This window comes from Pyxicephalus adspersus, chromosome Z (genome assembly GCF_032062135.1).
Source record: "Pyxicephalus adspersus chromosome Z, UCB_Pads_2.0, whole genome shotgun sequence".
NCBI classification, from domain to species: Eukaryota; Metazoa; Chordata; class Amphibia; order Anura; family Pyxicephalidae; genus Pyxicephalus; species Pyxicephalus adspersus.
In genome coordinates this window covers 56063640-56090259 of record NC_092871.1, presented here as the reverse complement: position 1 = coordinate 56090259, position 26620 = coordinate 56063640, and the positions used below count along the sequence as shown (strand labels likewise).

The window sequence follows — 26620 nt, the reverse complement described above, 5'->3', positions numbered from 1 at the left end:
TGTAATATTATAAGTGGACAAGATCCATACAAAACACATTTTTCTCCATTTACAATAATTTTTTACAGAATTTAAAGAATACAGAATATATAGAATTTTTTTCAACAATTTTTTTACATCGGGGGTCTCAAACTCAGACCTGAGGATCAAACCTGGACTGTAATTATATAAGAAAGTACCTAATACTACTAGTGTCTACTAGAGCTGGCCCGCCGGTAGACAGTGCAGTCACCGCTACAAATCACAGAACGCTCTGCTGGCATGTCAATCAGGACCCACAAGCGCTACCGCCTCTGTTGACATTAGCGACCTTCCTCAATTGTAGGTATTTTTTCAATAAATATCAAAGGTAGGCCTGCGACTTTGTCCAAATGTTTCATTGTGGCCCACTGTGTATTTGAGTTTGACACCCCTGTTTTACAATATAACGTTTAATTAGTTTTAAAAATATGTCCCGTCAGCAGACGTAACTTTCAGCCACTTCTCACGTATCACAGCTTCTCCTCAGTTACAGAGGTCAATAGCTCAAGCTGACAATTACACACACAGGTTAAGGAGTCTGAGCAGTAAATCTCCCTCCTTTTTCCCCTCCTCCTTCATATGGCTTCACCATAAACATTTAATGAGAGACAGGGTGTCTGCAAGGTGACAGCAAAAAAAGCCAGCTTCTTATAGGTACAGTTTGAGCACTAGCTCCAGTCACCTTACAGGTTTTAAATGTAGCCCTATTAATTTGTAATACCATCCTTGTCTGCACTGATCCTAACACATGGTAAAGTCTTGTTTTTATTTCTGTCATTGTTTTTCTTGCCATGAATAAAACCAAAAACATCTTAATGCTATGTAAACCTTAGGCAAAAATCTTAACCAGGAGCATTGTGGATGTTTGACAAGCTGGTAGACTAGTTAGTCTACTCAATTTAATTAAATTATACAGACATTTCTAACAGACATTCTAACAGAGAAACAATAATTGCTGTGTAGTATTATGCAACAGGAAGAACCTGCATATGTAATAAATCCTAAATATTCTCAAGTATAAAATGTTTTTTTATGACCTGAAAATGCTTTTTTAAAAATAATCTAGATTTTTACATGAGCCATTAGATGGCACTGTGCACTCCTGTAGAGTGTACAACAAACTCCTACTGAGACAGAGTTTGTAATGTGGACTTGTTGCCATCTTTTGGTGGCCAACAATAATATACAAGAGATTATTAAAGAGCAAGTGACCCACAAAAAGCAACTCAAAAGTACAAAAATCAAAGGGGGAGATAAACAAACAATAAGCCCATTTGGTTTGAATTTTTTCACGGTTTTAAATAAATGTTTTTATTGCCAGCATGTATGTTTAAATGTACATTAGGCATAGATACAAAGTGTTAGACTAACATTTTTACACAACATTTACATTAATTACATTTTGTTTATTTGGTATACATGTGAATTTAAAAAAAAAATACTAGGACCACACTTTCTCTTTAAAGGTTAACATTACAATAATGCAAAAACTTCACTGTTGCATACACATGAATTTCTGACAACATGAAATTATCAGAGTATTGCCCAGGATTTTATGGTTATTTCTACTTTATTGAACCGGTTTTATGACGTGTGGACCAGTGACTATCAGCTAATATAACTTTTATGTACCTATAACTATTTTTAGAAGCCTATACAACTGATAAGTATATTGCTGTATGGAAGTTATATTACAATCATGGAATTATAGAAGTGTCAGCAATTAAAAAGGCAAAAGTGTGATCTTTCATTTAATACAATACCTGCTCAGTAGGCATGCACAGTGAAAAAACATTTAAAAAACTTGAAAAAACTTTCAGCAAAATACATTTTAAAGCATACTTATTAGTATTTTGTGGGTAATTATGACTAATAGCTCGACATGTCTCAATATTCAGTAACACCAAAAAATCAAATTATTGATAAAAGCTGTATATGATAAAAGCTTCATATGAAGTCTTATGATGGTGTTAAGGTTAATAGGTGTTTCTTGTGAGAAGGATGTCATCAGTACCGTGAAAGCAGAAGCAAGCATTTACTTACTGCTCAACCACTAGCACTATACAATGTAACAGCAGCTGAGTGGAGGAGACCAGGCAACATGTATACATGTATGTAGACTACTATGCCTGTACCAGTTATTGTCATCTGATCCTACCTCCAGCCAAAACTCTTAAAGCCACCTATCAGATTGAGCCTTGGACCTTAGCTCTCAATATGGCTGCTCCAATACATACATCATTACAAACTATACATAGAAGCAAGGTGTTAGCTTCCTAATACTTTATTGAAAAGATTGACATCCAGCTGATCTCTTATCTGAATAAAATTGAAAAGCTACATTGCAATACCTATAATTAAAGGATGGACAGTTACACATTACAGGTACAAATTTTGCCATCCAGTGACACATAATACTAAATAGATATATCATCATCCTTCCTTTATCATCCTTCATTTATCATATACCATTATTTTGCCATAGCTCTATGCTTTGCTTACATAAACATTGACTTGTATGATAAGGAGCTGCATTACATGTACGTTCTGTATGACTTCTGGACTCAGCTGTGTTCTTCTATCTTACAGTATGGCTTGGTGTTTGACGCTGGCTCATCCCACACCTCACTCTACATCTATCAGTGGCCGGCACACAAGGAGAATGACACAGGGATTGTCTCTCAGATCTCCATGTGTGAGGTTCCAGGTGCGTCCTGTACATTCAACTTAAAGTGGATCTAGATTTTGCCCAACAACAACACATTTATTTTATAGGTGGGGCAAAAACCCTCCATTTCTATTCCCTTAACTGATATCTAAGATGGAATATTGCAGATCAGATGTGGTTGCTGCATTAGATTTATTTTTTCAGGCTACAAACATTTTCAACTATGTTAATTTTGCCAAAAAAGCTGTGTTATTGCCTCTTTATATGAGGTGACCAGGTAGCCACATCAGTATTGTATTCCTTCCAAGCTATCATCTGTAAACTCCACTATTAATGAAGGAATGTGTATTTGCTGTCCATATCTTGAGAGGTGACTAGGCACAAGCAATGCCCACTCTATAGATATAATGGAGTGAATGTAGCCACTCAGGAACAGGAAAGGTTTTTTTTTACAGAACTACCAGGTGAAAAAAAGGAAAAAAAAGCTCAGAAAGTAAAAGGAAATGCAGCCACCACATCCAGGGACTAATAGGTTGCAACATATAACATATTTCCTTTTAGATTTGGACAAATTTAAAATTTCCCATTGCCACGGTCTATTGCTAGGTGACTCAAAACACCTGGTTGCAAATATACTTGGTGGTGATTGACCAATAAAATGGGGAAGGACAGGAGGATGGAAATGTATTCCCCCATACATGAAAATATGGGGTATTCCTTGGACAACCTGGGAGCTTGATGGGTTGGATAAGAATATAAAATAATACAATTCCCAAAGCCACTTCATAAGTATTCAGTGCAAGTATTAAACTCTCCTCCCCTCCACACATAGCAGAAAGCACCTTTATGTTTATAGGCATTCACAATTATTCAGAATCTAGTGCAAACATCAAAGCACATAGGTTCAGCTTAAAACATAAAGAGAGTCCCGTAGCCATAAGAATTAGGCGCAGGGTCACATGACCAGGTGCGAGGCCTAGCCCAGAGCTTTTAAGGGGTTAAGAAAAAGGTAGTGTTGCCAGAGGGGGCTGGGCTAGTGTACAACGTGGGGTAGGAGGAGATTAGGAATGGAGGAGAATATACTCTTTCCTCCCATGATCAGTTTGGCGGGGTGATATTTGCAGGCACTACTGTGTGTTAGTATTTGGGGATGGGGTACTCCTGGGATTTTTCGTTCGGTGGGGTTGTATGAACTGATTTCTCCCAGGTCAGTGCAGTGGGATGGGTTATTCTATTATTCATGGGTAGCGGTGCTATTGACATTGTAAGCCAGTTCTAGAGTACTGGTGTACTTTTATTGCCCCCTTGTGTCGATTCAGGGGGATGATATGCCCCATTCCCCCCTATGGTTGGTGGTGCGGCAGGGTTAACTTTTTTATTACTGTATGGGGTCCGTGGTGTTTTTAAGGGTACATTATACTGCGCCCTGGTGTCGGTGCAGTGGGGTGGGGTGGGGGGGTAGAGTCCTCTTTCACAGCAAGGTTCTGGTTTGATATGTTGCTCTCCGTTTGGGGGGCTGGGGTGAGTTATTAAAAGGGGAATTAAGTTGTTGGTTCATTAAGCTATATTCAATGTAATATGTTAACATTATATAATCCCGTTTTAATAATAATTATATTAATAAGGAGTGTTGTGTTAATTTATGTTAATGTATGCTTATCAATGTGTAAATTGTAATTTTTTTTGGCATTTATTTTATTTGGATATTTGTTTGTTAATTATTTGGAAAGTAACCTTTATTTAATGGTGTTTTAAATAAACGGCTGCTTGCCAGCCAATTTAAAATCCAAGATTTTGTGTTGGGGTATTTAATGGGGGGGAGTGGCTGGTAAGCAGGGGGAGGTTTGGAAGTAGGCGGTAGTTATGACAATGGTGTTTATAAAGGATGGGCTAGAAGGTCCGAGCTACCCTGGTCAAGCATGCACCACTTTCTGGTTTCTGCTCGAAAATGAACTTCTACTTCTCACTACCATATCTGCATTTTATGTCCCTCTTTTAGAGAAAACATGACCAGGGTAGCTCGGTCCTTCTATCCCATCCTTTACCCCCACCATCAGAAACTCTGCCTCCCCCCGACCTGCTTACCAACCACTCACCCACCATTAAATACCCAAACAACAATCTTGGATTTAAATTGGCAGGAGAGCAACTGTTTATTTACCCACCAATAAATAAACTAACCATTCAAGTAATTAACAAAACACATATCCAATAATAAATAAATGACAAATAAATGAATACATTTTACACTTTTGATATGCAAGCATACATTACTATAACATAACATAACACTCAATAAAAATAATAATAGTAATAATAATAATAATTATTATTATTATTATTATTATTATTATTATTATTAATATTGATAAACTGGGATTATATAACACTAACATATTACATCGAATATAACCTAATTAACCAACAACCTAATTCCCCCGTTTAATAATACATAAACATAGCAATAATATCCATAATGTTATCAAACTCCAAACTTCCGGATTTACACCCAAACAATCAGGCTGCAGGTCTCAGAAGGCAAAATCCACACTGAACAGGAATTTAACTCTTCCAACATCTCCACCTTGGCCCCTAGTCGCCCAGCACCACCTCAGGAGCCATAATCATCCATTCACCATAAAGGGGGAGACCCCACCAAAGAGGACCCCCCCTGCCAAAATCCACCACTTTTCCAAAGCACTGGATCCTTGCCTTCCATGGCCCCAACCGCTAAAAATTACCAAACTTTAAAATTATAAGCATAACAGAAGGGGTGGGTGGGCGGGAAACTTTTATTTCTAAAAGAGGGCCTCTCACTTTCGTCTTTCCTCTTTTAACTCGTACTATGTCAAACCCCTCCTACCCTACGCTACTCACTAGCACAGACCCTCCTACCCTGTGATTGGAGAAGAAAGTACTGGCATGATTTGGACAGGTCATGAGACCAGGTTTGTTGTTTGTTTAGTAAAATATGAATTGGCTTGATTTCTAGGAAATTCGGGTGAAGTTTACATTTGTGTGAAAAAGCACCATGGAGGGGTGTGGATGTGGCGTTGAAATAAGCTGCTCATACCATTTCTATATAAAATGGAGACCTATGTTCAAAGTACTGTAACCAATCCAACTCCTCAATGTCATTGTAAATTTTCATCATGTTGAGAAAATATTGCTCCCTTCTCAGCAACCATCTAGTTTTTCTTGTTTTCCTACTGCAACAGTCTTGTTCAAAAATAAAGATTCCGAAATTCTGATATCTGCATGTGGTCTTACTCTATTGACTGCATTCCTATTTGGCCCTTTGGTGATGTTTGCTTGCTTCTGAGGTACCTTTTTCAAGTAAGTTGTCTACTACTGAATTAGACTGTGAAGCCAATAAACCAATGGCTTTAACACCATTTACTAAAATATCAAACCAGGAAATGTGGCTATAATACCAGCGGTACTACTTTATTGTGGTTTAAATTGTTACCCAATTACAGAAACAGATATCTGTAGTCATCTCAGAAATGTAACCACAAGATGTAAGAACAGGTACGAAGGGTTAACTAAATTTTATAAGTAAGTCTTTTAATTGTCTGTAAGAAAAACACCTTTAAAAAACAAGACACAGAACAGACACAAAACAGCTCAATAAATAGACTTCTTTTATTAACCCTTTCTGCTCTGGACTCATTAGGAAGAGTATCTACTTCCCCATCAGTGCAATAAACATTTATCTAAAAAAACTCCACTGAATTGCAACATTTTTTATTTCAATACATTTTTCAATAAATTCAATAAAAAAAAAAATATTGAGATAACAAGGTAAACAAAAGAGTTGTAGGACATAAACAGTCACAGGAAAAGCAATAGCATTGGTTTTACATCGATACAGAGAAAATGATCTTAGATAACATTGCAAAATTATACAACAGCTACATTGAAGAGATCTCTTCAAATAACCTGTTTAATACACAGAGATAAGAAAGGGGAAATGGGTATGGGGGTTGGGGGGGGGGGGTGGAGGTTGGGGTATCCACAGCAGGAAGGAAATGAAATTGTGGAAAAGTAAGCGGACCATGAGTCCCAGGTAACTTCAAAGATGTGGGGTGTGTCCCTAAGAGTACACATAAGTTTATTGTTAATCATATTCCAGTTCAGTTTAGCTTTTACTGGGGCTAGTGGAATGGATGTCGATTTCCAAGCCTTTGCCAAAGCAATTCTGGTTTCCAGCAGCACATAGTAGCAAAATTTCTTAGTATGTTTAGGCAAAGGTATGTCAGTCTTACTGGGAAGGGCACTCTCAACATTGGGGGAGATGGTAGTGAATTGCAACAATATTTATAACTTCAGTTTGAGGTCATCTATTAGATAGAATGTGCCCATCTATGTGTCATACAATAAGCAGGAAACAAGTCGAAAACGTTATTCATTGTGTCGATAAAACATTTTAGGGAGATGCATCTTCCTACCTTTACTCAAGAGGATCATATTCATGTGTTACAGCAAAATTTCCACACACAGAATCAGAATGGGGAGAAAAATTTCAAATTGTGCCCCAATACTTTAAAACAGAAGTGGAAAAGGCACTCACAATGCATTGCATTCAGTGAGGTCAATTTAATGTAGTAGTTATGGGATGGGCAGAATGGTGCAAAAAATTGGTCCTCCTATAAATAGTGAGTTTTATATATGTAACAGATGTCAAACGCTGCCTATACCTTTGTATTCATACAACATACAGATCGATAGGAGCAAATATTAAGTGGGTGTTCTCAGACGAGATAACTAACTGCACTTTAAAGGTTAGAACCCAGCTGAGCACAAAATGAACATGCGGAGGTGGGTAAATTATGAGAATAATTGTGCCTAGGCAATGATTTAGGCCACATGACATGTTCATGATCACATGTTCAGAGCAGAGCAGAATTTCTAACATGGGGGGAACCCCCTCAAATAACTTTCAGTTTTTCAGTTAACTTCTGCTATAATTAATATATCCACAGCTCATAGTACATTAGCTTGGTGGTCAGTGGGAAAATGCCTCTTACGTTGCTGGTCAGAATGACAAATGACATCCTTACAGATAGCTAAAAAGATTATTGGTGTGGTAACTGTGGTAACAAGTGGTAATTGACTTGACCTGAGAGGCACAAATTGCTCAAAAAAAAAACCCTAGCAACCTCTGGAGGAACCCTGGCTGAGAAATACTGGTCTAAACAATACAGGAATTGTTTTGTACTGTATTCTTAAGTACACAGATAAAGTACACAGATAAAGTTTTTTTACTGAGGAAGAAAAAAATGCAATCTTGACTCCTAATAGTTGGATGAATTCTCTAATCAAAATGTTGCTTTTGGTCTTTAGTAATTGTAGCTCTGTATAGAGTTGGTTGCAACAAAATATCATCCAGTCTTTTGCTAAATTTCATCATTGTTTTTGTCATTACTACTTAAATGCAAAAAAGCAATGCAGCCCGGCCTCCTGTCAACATTTACTCAGGATGTGGATGCAGCAGTTGCTTTGTTGCACCCAGAATGCCTTTAGCTAATTTAAACAAGTGAAATGTAAACTTAAATAGTAGGTTCAATTTAAAGTAGATCTTTACCTGTTCACTAGAGCAAGGAGACTGAGGAAATTCTTTCTCATGCATACAACAAACTGCACCTAAATCAAATGCACCTAAACAAGTAATTGGAAAGGATCTCAAGGGCAGCTATTTAATGATAAAGGGACATGTCAGAAATGTATTGATGTAGAGTTTACTAAAAAATGTTCACTTTAATTTTTAATTTGAAAATAACAAAACAAAACAGATATCAAAGATCAATCTACAAACACAGCTAGGTATAGTTTCCCTTTATTTGGCTTTAGTTTCTGCCTGAAACTATGTCTTAGGTTTTCCTCTGATAACTGTGCCAGATCAACCTTGTTAATCAATAATGTTTAAAGGTCTGGGAAATGCAAATATTGACAGGGCAGGCTCTACCAGGATGGCTGCCAAGTTTTCTGTTGAATGTCCATGTATGAGCTCTGTGCCCTGGGCACACAACAGAGCGCAGCACCACCACCCACACACAATTCCCCCCCCCCCCCCCAGAGGGTGTATATCAGCTAGAATGATTCCCATTCTTATGCTGATTTACTGGCTGTAATTTGTCCTATTGTCCTATGACACTGGTCACTGCAATGTCTAGGTATCATCAGGAATAACTGCAGAAAACATTGTACTGATAAAACACAACGATACAGCTTTGTAAGTTACATTCTGCTTATGTAAATAAAGCACTGGAAGTTGAACTGTAAAGTTTCCTTATGCTCGCCATGGCAGAAAACTCAGTTTAGGAACAACTATTCTTCAAATAATTATGGGGTGTGATTCACTAAAGTAGAGAATGTTAAAGTAAATGTGAACAAAACCCTCCAACCTACGTAGTCAATAAATAAAGCTGTGTTTGCTTTGATATACATTTAAAAGGACATTAAAGTGGATTTAAAGTTGCAATTTCCCCTCTGTTTCTATAGATTTATTACACAAATATATCTAGGAATGGAAGTTACTTACACATATTAAATGAAACTCACCCAAGATGCAAGGTTGGGCTGGTCTTGTGCTAAAATTTCACATGTCTATAGTGGTCTCTCAATGTCATTCATCAATCATCAAACCATGACGGATTGATTAATAACTGAGTGAGAATGACTGCTGTACTTTCCTATTTGTTTCAATTTATCTTTATAGATGAACTGAATAATGTACTTCATATAAGGTTATAGCATAATACAGTGTCAAAGAAACAGTTCACAATTTTAGGTTTTTTAAAAGACACAAAAAAGAGGAACAGAAAACAAATAAAAACATGTTATAGGGAAAGGAAGGCAGGGAGGGTCATGCAGGGATAACATGAGGGGGGGGGGGGGGTCTAGGGGGAGAGAAAGGTAGGGGATGAAGAAGCAATTTGAGAAATAAGGCACTTCATTTGAGAGTACATTTTTGATGACATAACCATGGAGATCAGGTAGAGTGAAAATGCTCATATTTGTGATTCTTGAGAGTAAGGATTTTGTACGTTCATATTTAGGGGAGCACAGTGGGGTGTCACTCGCTTGTCCTCCCTTCTCCTCTCTTTAAAGAACAGAATGGCTCTGTTTATACAGTGTGTCCTTTCATCTGTCACAGGAAAGAATTGCAAAAGATCATCTGACAAGTATCTGAAAAGGTTAAACTCACTTTATTTTTTTTATATCAGGCTGATATGAAGAGAAGATACACTTCTAAGTGCAGTGCTAGATATAAATGAAATGACCTTAGGAAACAAACTACTTTGTTTCATGTACAGCTTTCCTTCTGCACAGTAGTGTACAAAAAGTATTACGTTGGGCCCTGGATAACAGGTTTGATCATGATCCCTATTGCCCTGATGGTACCTACTACCTATGATAAACTTTTCTTGTGGTATTGATGGGCTTTATAAACTTCTGATAAACTGCAATGAGATTGGTAGAGCAAAAAAAGAGCCTTCCATTGTGCATTCAGGACAGGTACTCTTTATATGTTCAATCATGCAAATTTATTCTATCATCAATATTTTGTATGTTTTTGTTTTTTAACAGGCTCTGGGCTTTCTTCTTATGCTGACAACCCAGCCCAGGCTGGAGAGGTATTGAAGCCCTGCATGGATCAGGCACTGTCTATTATTCCTTCACAACAACACAGGGAGACCACAGTGTTACTGGGTGCAACAGCCGGTATGAGACTACTGAGGTGAGCCTGGTATTTCCAGAAGGTATAAAGCATGGTTACACTGGGAAAATGGGAACCTAATGCTGGAGAAAGAGTGTGAATTCACATGCATGAATGGTTTATGTTTATTCGAAGACTATTAATAATCTGATTTGGTTTAAAGTTTAACTCCAACTAAATAATTTTTGGTTAGGGAATGTATAGATCATCTGTCATGTTTTGCTTGTTTTTATCGAAAAAATCTACATCTTTTCCTTTATTCTACATACTGTTTGATATGCAAAAATAAATACAGACATCTATTTACTGGGGCAGTAGGGGTATACTCCCTAAATTGTATATCTTTCTGATTTCTGCACCACCTATTACATTAAACTTCCTGTACAGGTTTGATTCTCTTTCATGGCTGTGAAAAACACTTTAGTACTACATTTTTCTGTTCACATTAGGCTTTCTGTCGGAGGCAGCAGCAAATGGATGTGTCTGTTTAACCAGCAGACATGTTTCAGGATAACCAGATTGCAAAAAGAAGGGAGCAGGGTGGTCTGGTATAATACAGTCTTGTCCATGCATGGCATTAGACCAGAATGGAGGGGCAGGAGTCTTTTATAAACATGGAGCTCCTGTTAACAGTGTGGAAACTGAGCCAAAGGTTGTTGGCCAAAATCATCTATACCCGCATTTAGGTGAAGTGATTCTAATAACACTTCATCTTAAAGGCAAAAAGTGAACTTTTTAATTCAAAGTACAAATAAAGCAATATAGCAAAGAAAATCTGTAAATCTGAACCTATGTGTGCACTTATATTGGATTGTAAAGTTACTAAAAAGCCAAATAGTTTTAATGTATGACACTTGACAGTATTTGGCAATATTTTGTAAAAATAAAAAAAAACTTTCTAACTTTTATAAAAAGGCTGTCCTTGAGCTCCAGGTCTGTACCCTTGCCTAGGCAAAGATAATCTGATCAGTTTGCTCCTAGAAGGGGGAAGCATTTCTGCAGTCTCCTGTACCCAATGTTCAGACTGTTCATTGTAACTTGTAGCACATCCTAAGGTGGGAGGCTGCAGCAGGAAGCTGGTCTGGGTCAGAAATTTCTGAACACCAACAAAAACTGCAGAGGTACGAGGGATTACATTATTGTGCCACCTCCAAGCACCGGCCAGAGCCGCGGAACACGTCCCCCGGATCTGAGCCTGCGATGGGAGAGTGGGCGGGCTGTGTCCCTGCACAAAACCCACCCACTCTCCCATTGCAGGCTCAGATCTGGTATGATGGCATAACCCTGCCCACTCTCCCATTGTCCCATCCCCTCTGTCAAATGTTTTTCCAGATTTTGGCCACTGAGTCAAAAAGTTTGACCACCCCTGCCTTGGATGATGCCTAAAAAATGATGAACAATAGACAAAGACGTGTTCACAGGAAGTCCTATGTTTCTGTAATACATTTAATACCTATTTGTATTATGGCATCTAGTGTGCATGTATTTAACATCAAAATTATCATATATATCAGATGCTAGGCTTATAATAACAACTCAAACATACACTAGATTTTGCAGTCAAAATCTAATTGTTTCACAGGTCCCCCTTAAGGTCATTGAGATTTATATTGATCTGCCATGTTTGGATTTCTGACAATTATCAGCTTTCGACTGTCATTGTTATGCTATTATAAAGTGCCAGACATAGCCACCAGTGGGGCCCTGTGCAGAAGTGACTTGGAGGCTGCCATGGGGGCCCTGGTACAACAGTATACTTTGCATCTCTTTATGTCCATCCCTGCTATTGTATTCCAATGCATAGAACAGAACAAGCTGCACAGTAGAAAAATGAGCAGTTTGACTGTATAACCATCATTACTAAGCTGTCAGCCAAATTTCCTATGGGAGTTTGCTTTGGGTGACAGTAATTAAAGGATTGCAAAGTTAAACTTTATCTTAACTTCCCTGGTGGTATGAATAATGAGGATTTTTAAATGTAAAAGCAGAACATTTAAAAATTTTCATTATTTTAAATTTCCCTCCTGGTCCTGCCTACCATCTCCATGGTCCCGCCTCCCAGCCATGCACTGGCAAGCAGATGCCCGGCCGGTATCTGCTTTCCCTGGCCTCGCGTCCCCAACGTTCACATGCCGGGGACGCAGATGCTGGCCAGCATTTGTGTAGCCTGTCGATGCCTAGCCGGCACCGCCAGGGGAAGCAGATACTGTAGATCACTGGAAAATGGTGCGGACTTCTATGGAGGATGCTGCTGGAATGTGGGAACCAGGTAGAATTTTTAAACTCCCTGACAATTTCACCCTGAGTGTGAAAATTAAATCCTGAGCCACACTCAGGAATACCGCCAGAAGCTTAATTGGAAGTTACGGCATCAATAATAGGGTAATCAATATTACTACCTATGTCCCTTCATCATTCCCTCCCCCTACCACAGCTGCAATCCATGCACTAGCATGGAGATCTCAGTGATGTCATTGGCCGTTTGTCGATAGAGTCATTACAGTCTATTTGATCCCAGATAAGTGTTTCCACCTTGTAAGCAAAATAGTCCTGTTATCTAAAAATTGTTTTGAAAAAATTAATTAAACAGTATCATTGAAGACCATAATTAGTTGAGATCATATTACAGAAGGCACATCTTTCCACTTAAACTACCAAAAAATGTGAATGAAGAAGGCTGATATAAGTACCAGGATTCCTCTAGATTCCCCCTAACATGGCATTGGGTACCTGATCTGAGGTTCTGACAGCTGGCCATTCAGGGGATTTTTGTCCACCCTTCTGTGCTGCAAAGAAAAACTTTATAAAATATTATATCCTTTCCATGTTCTACTCCCCACCAGGACCTCATGCTTCAGCTTACTTCCCCTGAGCTGAGATTGTCATTGACACACACCCTTTTCCTGACACTCCACCTGACAGCATGCACAAATGGGTTAGCTCCGCCCCTTGATCTCCATTGGACCACTTTACCAAAGCAATAAAAGTAACCTCCCTCTCCCCTGGCGGTGTTCCTTCTCTGTCCTTGCTCCAGGACCAAACATTTGTTTCCCCTACCTCTCCCCGCACTGTTTCCTTCCGTTATCCTGTCACAAGCTTATAGAACACCTGCAGGGGAGCAGGAGGTTACTTTTATAGCTTTCGTAAGGTGGTCCTATGGATATCAAGGGGTGGAGCTAACCTATTTGTGCATGCTGTCAGGAGGAGTTTACAGGAAAGGAAAATTACAGGTACGTTTGACAATTTTTCATTATATCATCAGGTCAGCCTCTAAGTACAATGCTGCTGCACCACATAGTGAATGCAGCTACAACCACCGCTGGAGAAGAGGAACCCAGGTCATTGGTTATCACAAGACTGGATGAAAAGGTATGTATGCCTGGAATTGTTTAATATTGGGGTAGGAGGGAAATGAAGGGTGGGGAGGGTTTTTTGGGTGGAATATAAAAATTAGAACAAAAAAAGCCTAGTCACCTTAGGAATAAAGAGTTTTCCAAGGGAGGCCAGCAAGTGAAATCTTTTTAGGTACTTGCCACAAAACAAGTTAAAAAACATAGTTTTTTTTCAAATGTTAAAACTACAATAATGTACATGATATTTCATAAATTCAAATTAAAAGAGGGGCCATTGAGGCGACTAGATAAGTTGCTACTACCACCAACACTTACCATTACTCTCACAAACATTTAGTCTGCTTTCTCAGGAGTACTGTACTGGCATTTTATGGTATGGTGGTATAGTAGGATACATCTAAAAAATGTAAATATAAAAAAATTGTTATATGTAAAATATAAAAAAATAACTTTTAGCAGTACATTACAATAGACATACATCTCTATACAAATGTGCACACACTTCAACAAGATGTGCATACAAACCATCAATATACAAACTGCCCAAAGGAGGGCATACAAATAAATAGAAAACGATAAATAAATATTGGTAGCTCACGTGGCACTGGGCCGAATAGGGAACACATCCAGGTTAATCACCTCAGCAAAAATATATATATCTGGGAACACCTGAAGTACATAAAATAGGTTAATAGGTACATGAGCCAGGGTAAATTCTTTTTACATATCAAGATATAATGTAAATATATTAAAAAATTACTATATTGAATTTTTTCTATTTGTTTGATTTACTTTTGTTTTCATTACAGTAATTTTTAAATATTTACTTTAAACCTTGAAAGTTGAAAAGAAATGGAGACTCCCTGTTGTGGAAGTGACAGACTGTAAGCACAATTGATGGGCACTCGGATACAAACAGAAATATCTATATTTAGGCATTAGGTGACATAAGTGAAGATGGTCATTGCTCCACCCTGTAGAAAATGCTAGCTGACTGGCCTAAACAGCAAGTAAAAGATAAGCTGATTGCTGCAATAAATTTAATGATGGAGAAAAGGGGAAGCAGTCAGTGGGTGCTTGGTAGGTTGACAACTATCTAGTTACTTATTTCCTGTGAACCGGCCCTAATTGTTCCAGTTCAGTGATTCAGAAACCATTTAACTTTAGCATTAAGGGTAAGGTAAATGCCTTGAACTTTCCTTTTGAAAGTGCCAGTCAGCCTTGAGTTCTGTTCTGTACAGGTGTTGCATAAGGGTGACAAAGTGGGCATCAAATAATTGTATCTTCACTTCAATGCATGTAATTATTGGGTAAAAGTTTGCAGGGAATGCACACAAATGCTAACATCCTACTAACATTCAAAAAATAGGTTTAATAAGCTGTGCATATATGGCCTGATACTATTTTGCAGGCTGCAGAATGAGACCCAAACACAGCAAATATTTGACAAGGTGTCAAAAACTCTTCGCCTCTATCCAGTGCATTTCCAGGGTGCAAGAATACTAGATGGCACAGAGGAAGGATCACTTGGCTGGATCACAGTGAACTACCTCCTGGGTACCTTTATACAAGTGAGTGGAGAAATCTTCAACTCCTACCATTGTCTCCTACCATGTCCAGACCTATATGTTGGCTTGGCAACAGTTACTCAATTAAAGAACTAGTAATACAAATTTGTCTTAGAGCTTGTGTAGAGTTTGGTTATATAAAAAAATATATAGCATTTCATATTAAGGGTTAAAAAACAAAAAACAAAATAATGAATATTTCACAAATCTGTTGCTGAACTTTTGTCTTTGTTATTTTTTACTAGATCTTTGCTCTTTGGGGCAGGGTCCTCTCCTCCTGTATTAGTCTGTCATTTGCAACCCCTATTTAATGTACAACGCTGTGTAATGTTGGCACTATATAAACCCTGTGTAATAATAATAATAATAATATTTTGCTTTTATGGCCTGCATATGCCTTTGCTTCCAGCATTCCTACATAAATAACTGGATACATCCCCAGGGAGTCCAGATGTTTGGAGCCATGGACCTAGGAGGTGCGTCTACCCAAATTACTTTTCACCCTTCCGGGGACATTCAAGACAAGAGCACAGAGATGGTTTTCAGGCTCTATGGCTTTGATTACACCATCTACACACACAGCTACCTCTGCTATGGCCAGGACCAGGCACTAAAGAGACTTCTTGTGCACATAATAAAGGTAGGAACTGTGTATATGGGTTATAATGTGGCTTACAATATAAAATCATTACAGATCAGATGATTTTATCATTAGGATGAGATCAAAAACTCAGTTTTTTTGCAGTATAGAGATTACGTACCACCTCCGTTTGTTCTAAGACAATTTTAGCAGTTCTAGAAAGCAAGGGTAAAATCATTTTATAGTTGTCTCCAGTCTTCCATTGGGGACACTTTTCTGTTCTGATAACGTGTTTCAAAATCAATGTAGTTGAGATGACTGTATCAATAATACTTGTTCAACAATATGACAACCTAAAATGCCAATATCCCAGTGTAGGCCAGCGCCAAACTGTTTCAAGTAATCAATGAGGGATCTAAGAGATGGGGATGGAGGGTCCAAGCTTGCCTTTAACAGGAAAAGTCAAAATTTCCATATGTTCTGGATCTACTAATTGTTTTGTACAGTTTTCATTCAATGTAAAATCTTGTTTTTTTTTCATCCTAAGCCTAGAACAAGTTGCTGAGTTTACTCTTGGGTTGCAATAAACATTTCAGCTATGGTCTTTTTTCACATAGTTAAACATGAGAAAAAGACACTGTCAACTAATCATACAATCTATTTTAGTTTTTTTTGACCAATGATTTAGGGAATTCTCCCAAAGAGAACCTGTGCCTGGATTGTGCATGGCAAAGCAACAGGCATCTTCCCAGTTGCATTTTTTTTAAGGTCATTTTTACTGACATTTTTTAGTAATTTATGCAATACAAATATACACAATAGAAAAAAAAATCAAGTTCCCTATAATGATCTTAAGGGGTGACCCCAATCAAAACAATAACACAGTATCCAATAATTAAGATCAGTGCTATGTATTTCAATCTGTTTGATCACATTCGTAATGTATACTTAGGATGTTTAATCCATGGGGACCCCTATATGTAAAACTTGGTTATTGTACCTTCATTTTCAGCAAACAATTTTTCATATAAAACTTGCAGGTTTAACCTGCCTAATATATCACCTAATTTAGTGGCTTCAATACATTTCCAGGAAGCTGCTATGGTCTGTCTAGTGTGCCACCAATGGTCTATATTGCATTGGATATTGCTCAATCCCCAAATTAAGCAAAGTCAAAGAAAGGGTAGGTTGTAAAATTTTTCCTGTCACCTCCAACAACAACTTAAATATCTCATTCCAGATGTATTTTATACCTTTATAGTACCAAAAATATGGCTCGATGAGCCCACTTGGCCACATAACCGCCAACATTGTTGTGATACTGACAAATCATATTTCCCTATTACATATGGTGTTCTATACCACCTAACCAATATTTTGAGGTAGGATTCCCAGTGAGAAATAAAATGTGTTTATTTATAGGCAGATTGAATAGCCCTTTGACAATGTTCATTTAGGAGAGTTATATTCAATTCATTCTCCCTTTTAAAATAGCTGTCATCTTACAAAAATCTTGTTTCCCCTGGAGTGCTTGGTAAGCACTCCAATCGGAATACCTCTGTTTAGTTGAGATGTTCTATTAAAAAAACTCACTAATTGAGGTTGTGTAAATATAGTGATATATATATGGATAGGTCTTATGGAAATAGAGTATCCAACATAGAGAGTAAGCATCTGTAGGAGACATACCAAAGTAATGAAGTTTTTGTTGGAACAGTAGAGTAGATGGACAAGAGTGTATATCTTGAAAAGTATGGAGATTCAATTGTTTCCAGTGTCCAATATTGATGTTTTGAATCCTATATGAATATACATCAATTGGTATCGTAAATTCCATGGCCACTCCAGACCAAAATGAAAAGGCAGCTTGTATTGTTGAATAAGCAGGCAGCCCTATTGAAGAATCTATTGACTTTGACAGGAATAATGTCGCTAACTTCTTCTTCTTACAAAAAGAATGCTCCATAATCTAATAATAAATTCACTAAAAAAGTTTGTAATGCAGTCAATACTGATGCTTTATTATAATCATGTAAGTCTGGTAGTCCTAGGCCTCCAGTTTTCTTATGTTAAATCATAACTGCATGTCTAACCCTGGCTTTTCTATAGACCCAAACATATCTCATCAATAAATAGTGGCCTGCAACATTTCCGAAGGAAATGCACTAGTTTTAGCAGCTTCTTGAAAAACAGACTACAAGTAACAAGCCAATACTTCCTGAAATGCTTTAGAATATTTGCCTGGTAAACCATCCGCTCCTGGTGTTTTATTGGGCAGAAGCAACCTAATAACTTTCTGTATCTCCTCTACTCAAAAAGGTGAATTAAGCTGTTTTATGGCCACTTTAGACACTTTAGGTAGTTCCAACTTTCTAAAAATTTCTCAATCTCACCTATTTTTGGTTCGTGCACAAGCGAATCTTCCTTAAGATTAAAAAAAAAAAAACACATAACATGTAGTATTTACAAAATTCTTCTGCTATATCTTGCGGGTTCATAATTTATTAAAGTTTAATATTTGTTCCAGCTTTACACACAAATCGAGTTTTTGAACGTTGCACTCTATTCTTAAATTTAGCAGTCATAGGTTTGGATGCTTTATTACCTTGTATATATTGTTTTAACTGTAACTATTGAATAATTTGTGTATGGTTGTGTAGTAAAAATAATCTTCGTTCTTGTCTACAATTGAACAGTTGTTCTGTCAATTAAGCAGTAGGATTAATTTTATTTTCGCTTTCCAAGTATGAATAGTTTTAAAGAGTGAGGCCAATTGCTGGCCTCAGATCTCTTTATTTCTGGATGCCAGTTGAATCAAAATACCTCTTGTGTAGGCTTTATGGGCGTTCCACAATATAAAGTGAATTATATTTGAAGTATCATTAAAGTGAAAAAATGTATTTAAATTCCTACTTATTTGAGCAGAATGTTCCAAATCTGTAAAAAATCTCGGATTAGCCCGCCAGATCCTAGGAGATGTTGTATGATATTGGTCTTCTACGCTTGGAATCACGAATCATGATCTGACTAGGTAATATTGCCTGTTTCTATCCAAGAGATTTTCCCTAATAAGCTCATATACGTTAAAAATATATCCATACAGGAATATGAATTATGTGAGGCCAAATAATAAGTATTGTTTTTTTCTGATGCATGAAGGCATTGCCAAAAATCATATAGATTAAATTGCTCCAAAAAAGGTTGCAAAGTAATTCTTTTATATTGCTTTATTACTGAGACATCAAGCTGTGGATCAGAAACTACATTGAAGTCCCCACATATCAATAAATGTCCCTTCTGCACCTGTTGAACCTTTTTCATTACTGATCTCAAAAATCCTTATTGTCCAGTAATAGGGGGATGAATATTCACTGATGTAAATGGTACATTATTGATATAGCATGTTAATATGATATACCTAGCTGCAGGGTCTATGATAACTCTCATGCAATTCGAACGCTACAGTCTTGTTAATAGCTTTAAGTATAACTTTTCTTCTCTGTGTTGGCCAAAAAAATATGTGGAAAAAGTTTATGGGTAGATTTAGGAGGGCTAGACACCCAGAAATGTGTTTCCAGAGCACATAGATTAATTGCAGCCATGATGTTTGGCCGTGGACCACAACGCAGAGCGTTTGTGGGTTATTTGGCATTTTAGCATTAATTGTTAGAATTTTAACCATAAATCATCACTAATGAGTCTAGATCCATAGTACAAAGAGAATATACCTTTATCATGTCTTGATTATTACCTAACCCCCATGAAGCAACTAATGGGTCAATTTGTATTATATCTCTAGTCTTAAATATGAAAAACAAAAAAGAAAGTAGAAAAAAATCACAAAATAGAGAAAAAAAAAGTTTCCCCAACATAGGAAAAGCACTTCAGCACCTAAAGCCGTGAGTACTTGGAGGAAGGCAACAAATTATGTATCATCATGCAACAAGAGCCATACAAGTATTCCATACAAAAATGACACACTAAACATTAAAGAAGTATACTTTTCAGCCTAAATTTTCCACATTAACCCGGTCTTATATCAACTGTAAAGGACAGACCCAGTCTAATATTGAAACCCAGAGCCCTTGACATCTCTACATCACTTTGGAGTCTCCAGAGGTTTTCGTTGGACTTCTTGCCAATCCTTGTGCAGCCTCAAAGAGCGCTGTGTGGTGGGTGACAAGTCCTTTATTTCGAGGCCCTATTCCTACAGAAGATTAAGGCCAATTAAGACAAATATTAGGATCTTTACCGGGATCCCCTATCTATATAGGATATCCTTCAATCGGAGCACCCTAGTCACTGGTAGAAGCTGGCATCATGCCAAAATAGTTTCTTGCGATAAGTCCTCATACATCTTTTATATAAAAAAAATCACATCTCTAGGGATTGTAGCAGGTAAGTGTGGAGATTTTGTGACCCTGTGTACCCTGTCAATCACCAGTTCCCCCTGGGGTACATCTGGCAATACAAAAGAGATCAATTGTAAATATACCGGTAGTTCCGCCTGGGACACTGATTCTAAGAAACCACGGAATTGTAAACTGTTTTGGTGGGTCCTATCATCCTAAGTGATAATAGCATATCTTTAAGTACTGTGTGCACTATAGGGGTATTAGTAGTCGGGAAAATTTCAATGGGTTGTGCATCCTGTGTTATACTAGTGGGACTCAATTGCCCTTCAGAATCTCCTGTTTGCAAGGAATGATCAATCACAAAAGAGACATCAGTAACAAACAGGGTTAACGTACTCACCTAGTCTAGTTGTGGTGGAGTGGGCTGTACTTTGGACAAAACCTCTTTCTTTTCATTATCTCTCTTCTCTTTCCTTGTAAGTCAGGTTGTAGCAGCACCACTGCCAATTTGATCTTCCATCCCCATTGAATCAGTGACAAAAAAATCTGTAAATTTCCGCAGTCTGCTCTTTTCTCCCCTTAGTCATCTCTTTGGAAAAATTGTGGTGAGGCAGGGAGCAAAGTCTCAGATCTACACTGGCGTGCTGGAGGTCTCCCCTTGTTAAAAAAAAAAAAAAAAAAAAAAAAGCCACGAGGAGAGCTTATGCTAGGAATCTCTGCTTGTTTAAAAAAAAAAAAAAAAAATTAGGCATGAGGAAAGCTGTTTCAGCTACATCAATGAGCAGCCATTTGCCTGGAAGCAAGCCACAGCTACTGTGCAGCGTGACTTGGGAGCCGTGCCCCGTGGAGAGCTGTTTCAGGAAGCAGCCATCCATCTGGCAGCCGGGCACATTCAGTTGCATTTTCTTGCTTCTGTCAATCCATTCAACTAGTACAGGGGTCAGCAAACTTTTTTGGCTACTGGGCCATTTTAGGAGGTCAAGAGGGCACACTAGGCCTGACTTTCTCGAGTCCTGCGCTGATGGCTGCGCCCCCACCAGGAATGCCCCTGAAGGGAAATCCCTCTCCTCTGCAATGCATACGGAGGAGGGGGAACGCCCCTGAAAGGAAATCCTTCCCCTCTGACATGCATAGGGAGGTGAGGGAAAGTCACCCTACCACGATGGCAGAAGTGTTAACGTTGGCCGCGGTAAATAGGGAAGGGAGGCTCAAGAGCTGCATGCAGCTCTGTAGCTGCGGGTTGCCAACCCCTGCCGGCCAGGATTAGGCTGGATTGACCAGGGGGGCATTAGGCCGGAACAGACTACTAGCTAGGCCGTACCTGGCATAAAGGCTGGAGTTTGCCTACCCCTGATCTAGCACATACTAAACGACAATCCTGTAAGAAACTCTTTGATTACAAATGGCTATATTTCTTTGCTGCCCATCCCCATATACGTGGGTTGGGCCAACCTATAATGTACCAGTGTTGTGACATGCCCTTTCATACCTGGATATACCAGGTACATCCAGGTGGCTGAATGGAACAGATTGAAAGCAGAATATATAGGAGATGCCATCATTGGCCAAGATAAGTGAGAACTGTTTTTACACAGTAGAGTGAGATTGTTGATCTTTTCATCTTACTCCTAAAATAAAATAAGCTAAAATGGTATTATTTTTGTTGTTGTTTAGAAGACTAGTAGCAGAAGTGTCAAACATCCTTGCTACCCAAAAGGATACACAGCCAATATCACCCTGTCCTCTGTCTACAACAGTCCTTGTGTATTAACAATGCCAGATGATATAGGAGCCAATGTTGCAGTGGAGGGTACTGGAGATCCTTCTGAGTGCCAGATGGCAATAAAGAACATTTTCAACTTCTCTGCATGCTCAACTAAATCATGTTCTTTTAATGGCATCTACCAGCCACCTGTGGAGGGAGAATTTTACGTAAGTTATTCGTTTTATTTCTGCATTAGCTTTGATGTACTGTTTATAGAGAATGATTTCATATCATTGCATTGTGTCTTTTAAAAGACTAAATTTTTATACTGTTTCACATGAGGTATTTTTTTACTTTTTATTAATATTTAATAGGGGCATCCATGGCACATGATTTCCAAAACACTATTCCATTTAAAGAGAATGGATTGGAAGAGCTGTTTATCTCCAGATGCTAAATAAAACTTGATATGGCTTCTCTAAAAAAAAAAAAAACAGGCAGTGAAGACATAGGAGGGCAAGAGCTCTTAATTAAAAAGTTATGTGTATTGAAGTCCAGCTTGAGATACTGAGTTTTGTAATTAGTACACTTTGTTTTAACAGAGAAGCTTAAAATGTGTCAGGGGTCCTAGTAAATGATAATATACAGGATCAATATACATTCTCTAATACCATAGTGATTGTTGCCTTGGAACTTGTCATAGGCGCCAGATTTCTGTGATTATCATGCTAATTGGGAAGTGAATATTTACCCAGTCAGACTTTTTTTTTTTTTTTTAAACGGTATCTAGATTGCTATTCCTTCCTTGATTGCTCTTTCCTCAAAGAACAGCACAGCATCATCCTTGAGCTCAAGTCAAGTTTTCGGAGCCTCATTTTGAGCAAAGCAAGTATCTAGAGCAGAGGTCAGCAACTTTTTTTGGCCACTAAGCCATTTCAGGGGTAGGCAAGAGCACACTAGGCCGGACTCTCTTGAGTCCCGCCCTAATAGTTTCGCCCCACCAGGAACGCCCCCTGAAGAGAAGTCCCTCTCCTTTGCAATGCATACGGAGGAGAGGTAATGTTCCCTATTTACCCCGATGGCAGAAGTGTTAACGCTGTCCGGGGTAAATAGCGAAGGGAGCCACAACACGGAGGCTCAAAGGCTGCATGCAGCTTCCGGGCTCCGGCCCCCGTAGTTTGTTTTGGTTGCCGGCTGGTATTAGGCTGAATCGGCCAGGGGGCGTTAAGCCGAAACAAACTACCGGCTAAGTCATATCTTGCCTAGGCCGGAGTTTGCAGACCTCTGATCTAAAGGATAGTTCAGGTGATTTCCACTTCTTACAGTCATTTGCCTAAACTCAATGCTGATAATGGGCACTCCGTGCCTACTTTGCAATTAGCAGCAGTGTTTTCAGCCCACCATGTCAGCTCCTTTAGTTGGCTGTTGGGCTATTTATCTATTGATCTGTGGGGCGGTGAGACACTCTCAAATAATTAGGAGCCCAGTGACATGTAATGTCACGTAATAGTGTCAATCTCTGTAGTATCCTTGTGTTAGTTAGGGAAGGGGTGGAAGCCTTGATGCCTTGGTTATAAAGGAACAGAATTGAATTTGCTGGGCATCAGTCAACCTAGAAAAGTAACATGGCTTGATGACTGGTTGAGGAAACCTGTATGCTTTCAGTTATAGCTCTTGTTTTCAGCACCTAAAACCTGTTATCCAAATGTCATCAGGTATAAATATAAAAATTACATAAAGATATAGGGCAAGATTTATTTTTAAAACTTCTATACAGCTAGCATGACCACTACTCAACATAAAGGCCACATTGATAATTTCTTAGAAAAGCAAACAGTCCAAGGAAACAATCTCAGAAAAGGAACACAGTACTTGCTGCAGTTCTTCCTGGTTCTGATTACTCTACTCAGGAGATGTTTATGGAATATATCACATTCTGACACTACTCCAGTCCTAGTCCTCTAGGTCCTGAACCAACCTGCTTGACTTGGCCAAGTGGCCACTCTATACATGTGCTTCATGATGCTTTAAAAGGTTACGCTTAGTGCTGTCCCCTGCTGACTGTGCAATACCTCTGATTCTCAACATACAAATAGTTAACAGTTAACCCCAATAATTTATTAATTTGTCCTGTTTTTGTCTTTAGGCTTTTTCTGCATTTTATTACACTTTCAACTTCTTGAATCTGACCTATGGACAGTCTTTGAGTATGGCTAACAGTTCCATATGGAATTTCTGCACCCGGGAATGGAATGAGGTATAGTAAAATGTTTGGATAGCACATATTCAGACTTGGCACCCAATGAATGCCATTTTGCTAATATCACTTATTTTACCTAAGAACATTTTTTTACCTACCCTTTTCTGGACTAGATTATAGTCGCAATAGTTTAATCGGAATTTTTGTATTGTTAATAATGTTCCTAATATAAATCCACCCTGGACAGAAGTTAGAAACACAAGTCAAGGATATCCTACTTTTATAAAAAGTAGGAAACCTACCTGCAAGAAGAATTAAAAAGAACAGAACAAAATACAATTAAATAGTATACTAATTGATTACTCACAATTAGAATATACTGTCATATTTGTCAAATGGGAAAAAAAAGAAAAAAAATTGCATCAGAAATATATTGACAGTCAACAATCTAAGAATATAGAAGGAAAAGTAATACCCAGATAAAAGGTGGTTAAAATATTAATGTCATGTATAGAAGAGACAGTTTTTAATCCAGTGTGTTATTTATTTATTTCTTACCTGTAATTGGGGTGCAATTGATACACAGCTCAAAAATTTTTTTTTCACTTGCCAAGGATTTCTCAATATAATTAGTGTTTTTCAGGTCTGCTGAATCCAGAAATGACATCAGTTTCATTGAGATGGCTCTAGTTCCTGTGATACAGGAGTTAGAATAGACGATTTTACCAACAACAAATGTTAACACAGCATAATATTAGCAATCTTTATTTACACTGATGTTTTGCATTTTAGATAATAAATGTAGCATTATTTTCATAAAACTTTCATTTGCCAATTTTTTTTTTATTCGTACATTTTCTTTTTTTTACAGAAATAGGAGTTCTTCAAGAAAAAGTTGTTTAAATGACCCTACTGTATTTTGCTACATTTGTAGTGCATATTCTCAGCAAAAATAAAGAAACATTACAGAATTTGTGAAACAAGCATATCTTGCATATTTTGGTATTAAACTGGGGGCCCAAGATAAGTATTTGTCTCCAATTATGCAAAACTTGTGTAGAGTGTCTACGTCAGTGGAAAAATGGAAAACTGAAAAGTTTGACATTTGGTGTACTATGGTATGGGGAGAGGCCAAAATCAGCATAATGATTGTAATTTTTGTGCTGTGAAAGTAAAAGGTTTTTAATTTTTACAAGATAAACAGGTGGGAGTATCCTGATTTGGAATCAGCAAGACAACCTGTGCCACATGGTGCCCATACCAGTGTTCACTACACTACCTGATATTCCTGTATCCAACATGGAGGATATACAGGGTTTGGAGTGTAATCCAGGAGTTAACAGTGGAAGTGAAAATGAAAGAAGTCCTTGATCAAACCAGAAGTTACCCCAAGAAGAGATTAATGATTTAATATGTGACCTAAGTCTGTCAAAACAAGTATCTGAACTTTTAGCATCCAGGCTAAAAGAAAAGAACCGTCTGAGACAGGAAGATAAAATAATGGTTTATAGGACAAGAGAGGACACTCCCACCATATTTTAGTGAAGATGGAGACTTTGTGTACTGTTGTAACATCCCTGGACTACTAGCCCATATGGAAGTACCAGAATACTGAGCAGAAAACTGGCCGCTTTTCATAGACAGTTCAACTCAGTTTGAAATCTGTTTTACTGCATAATGGCAACTGCTATGCATTAATTCCAATTGGTCACTCAAAAAAACTTAAAGAATATGAAAATATCAAAATGGTCTTACAAAGACTTTGCTATCATGAACACCAATGGTCCATATGTGTTGTTTTAAAAATGGTGAACTTCCTACTTGGACAGCAAAGTGGATACACAAAGTACCCATGTTTCATCTGCTTGTGGGATAGTAGAGCAAAGTTTGATCACTGGGAAAAAAGTGACATGGCCTCCAAGGGAAAACATGAAAAAACAGGCAGGGAACATCATTAACGAGCCAATGGATGACAAAGAAAAAATCATTCTCCCTCCACTACACATAAAGTTGAAATTAATGAAGCAATTTGTTAGAGCTCTGAACAAGGATGGTGATTGCTCCAAATACATTTGTGGATTCTTCCCTGGATTGAGAGCTGAAAAATTAAAGCAGGAATCGTTGATGGACCCCAGATTCGAAAAATGATAAATGATTCAAATTTCACAAGTTACATGACTGATACTGAAGCTTCTGCCTGCCACAACTATGTCATGGTTGTCAAGAACTTCTTGGGTAACCATAAAACACAAAATTATGAACTGGTACAAAATGTGCTCTTAAACTTTAATAAATTGTGTGCTATTATGAACATAAAGGTACACTATCTCCATAGCCATTTGCAAACATTTCCAGAAAACCCTGGCGATTTCAGTGAGGAACAAGGGGAGAGGTTCCATCAAGATATAAAGGTGATAGAACAAAGGTATCAGGGCAGATGGGATAGA

At 38.0% G+C, this 26620-nt stretch overlaps 1 protein-coding gene and 1 long non-coding RNA gene across 3 annotated transcripts in view; one reads left to right on the top strand and one right to left on the bottom strand.

Moving 5' to 3' along the window:
* ENTPD8 (ectonucleoside triphosphate diphosphohydrolase 8) overlaps positions 1-26620 on the top strand; it is a 33172-nt gene that overhangs the window by 3234 nt on the left and 3318 nt on the right. The window contains exons 3-8 of one of the 2 annotated variants that reach the window (XM_072431341.1): positions 2611-2728; positions 10283-10433; positions 15177-15336; positions 15743-15973; positions 21943-22200; positions 24120-24230. In XM_072431341.1, coding sequence (XP_072287442.1) covers positions 2611-2728; positions 10283-10433; positions 15177-15336; positions 15743-15973; positions 21943-22200; positions 24120-24230 — 1029 coding nt within the window. Of the gene's footprint in view, positions 1-2610; positions 2729-5498; positions 5638-10282; positions 10434-15176; positions 15337-15742; positions 15974-21942; positions 22201-24119; positions 24231-26620 lie in introns of those variants that run through there. The other variant, XM_072431342.1, reaches the window with a different exon arrangement.
* On the bottom strand, positions 6421-15217 carry LOC140344282 (uncharacterized). Its single transcript, XR_011923538.1, has 2 exons — positions 14081-15217; positions 6421-9839 (listed from the first exon to the last, which is right to left on the bottom strand). It is a non-coding gene; the product is annotated as an uncharacterized lncRNA (long non-coding RNA).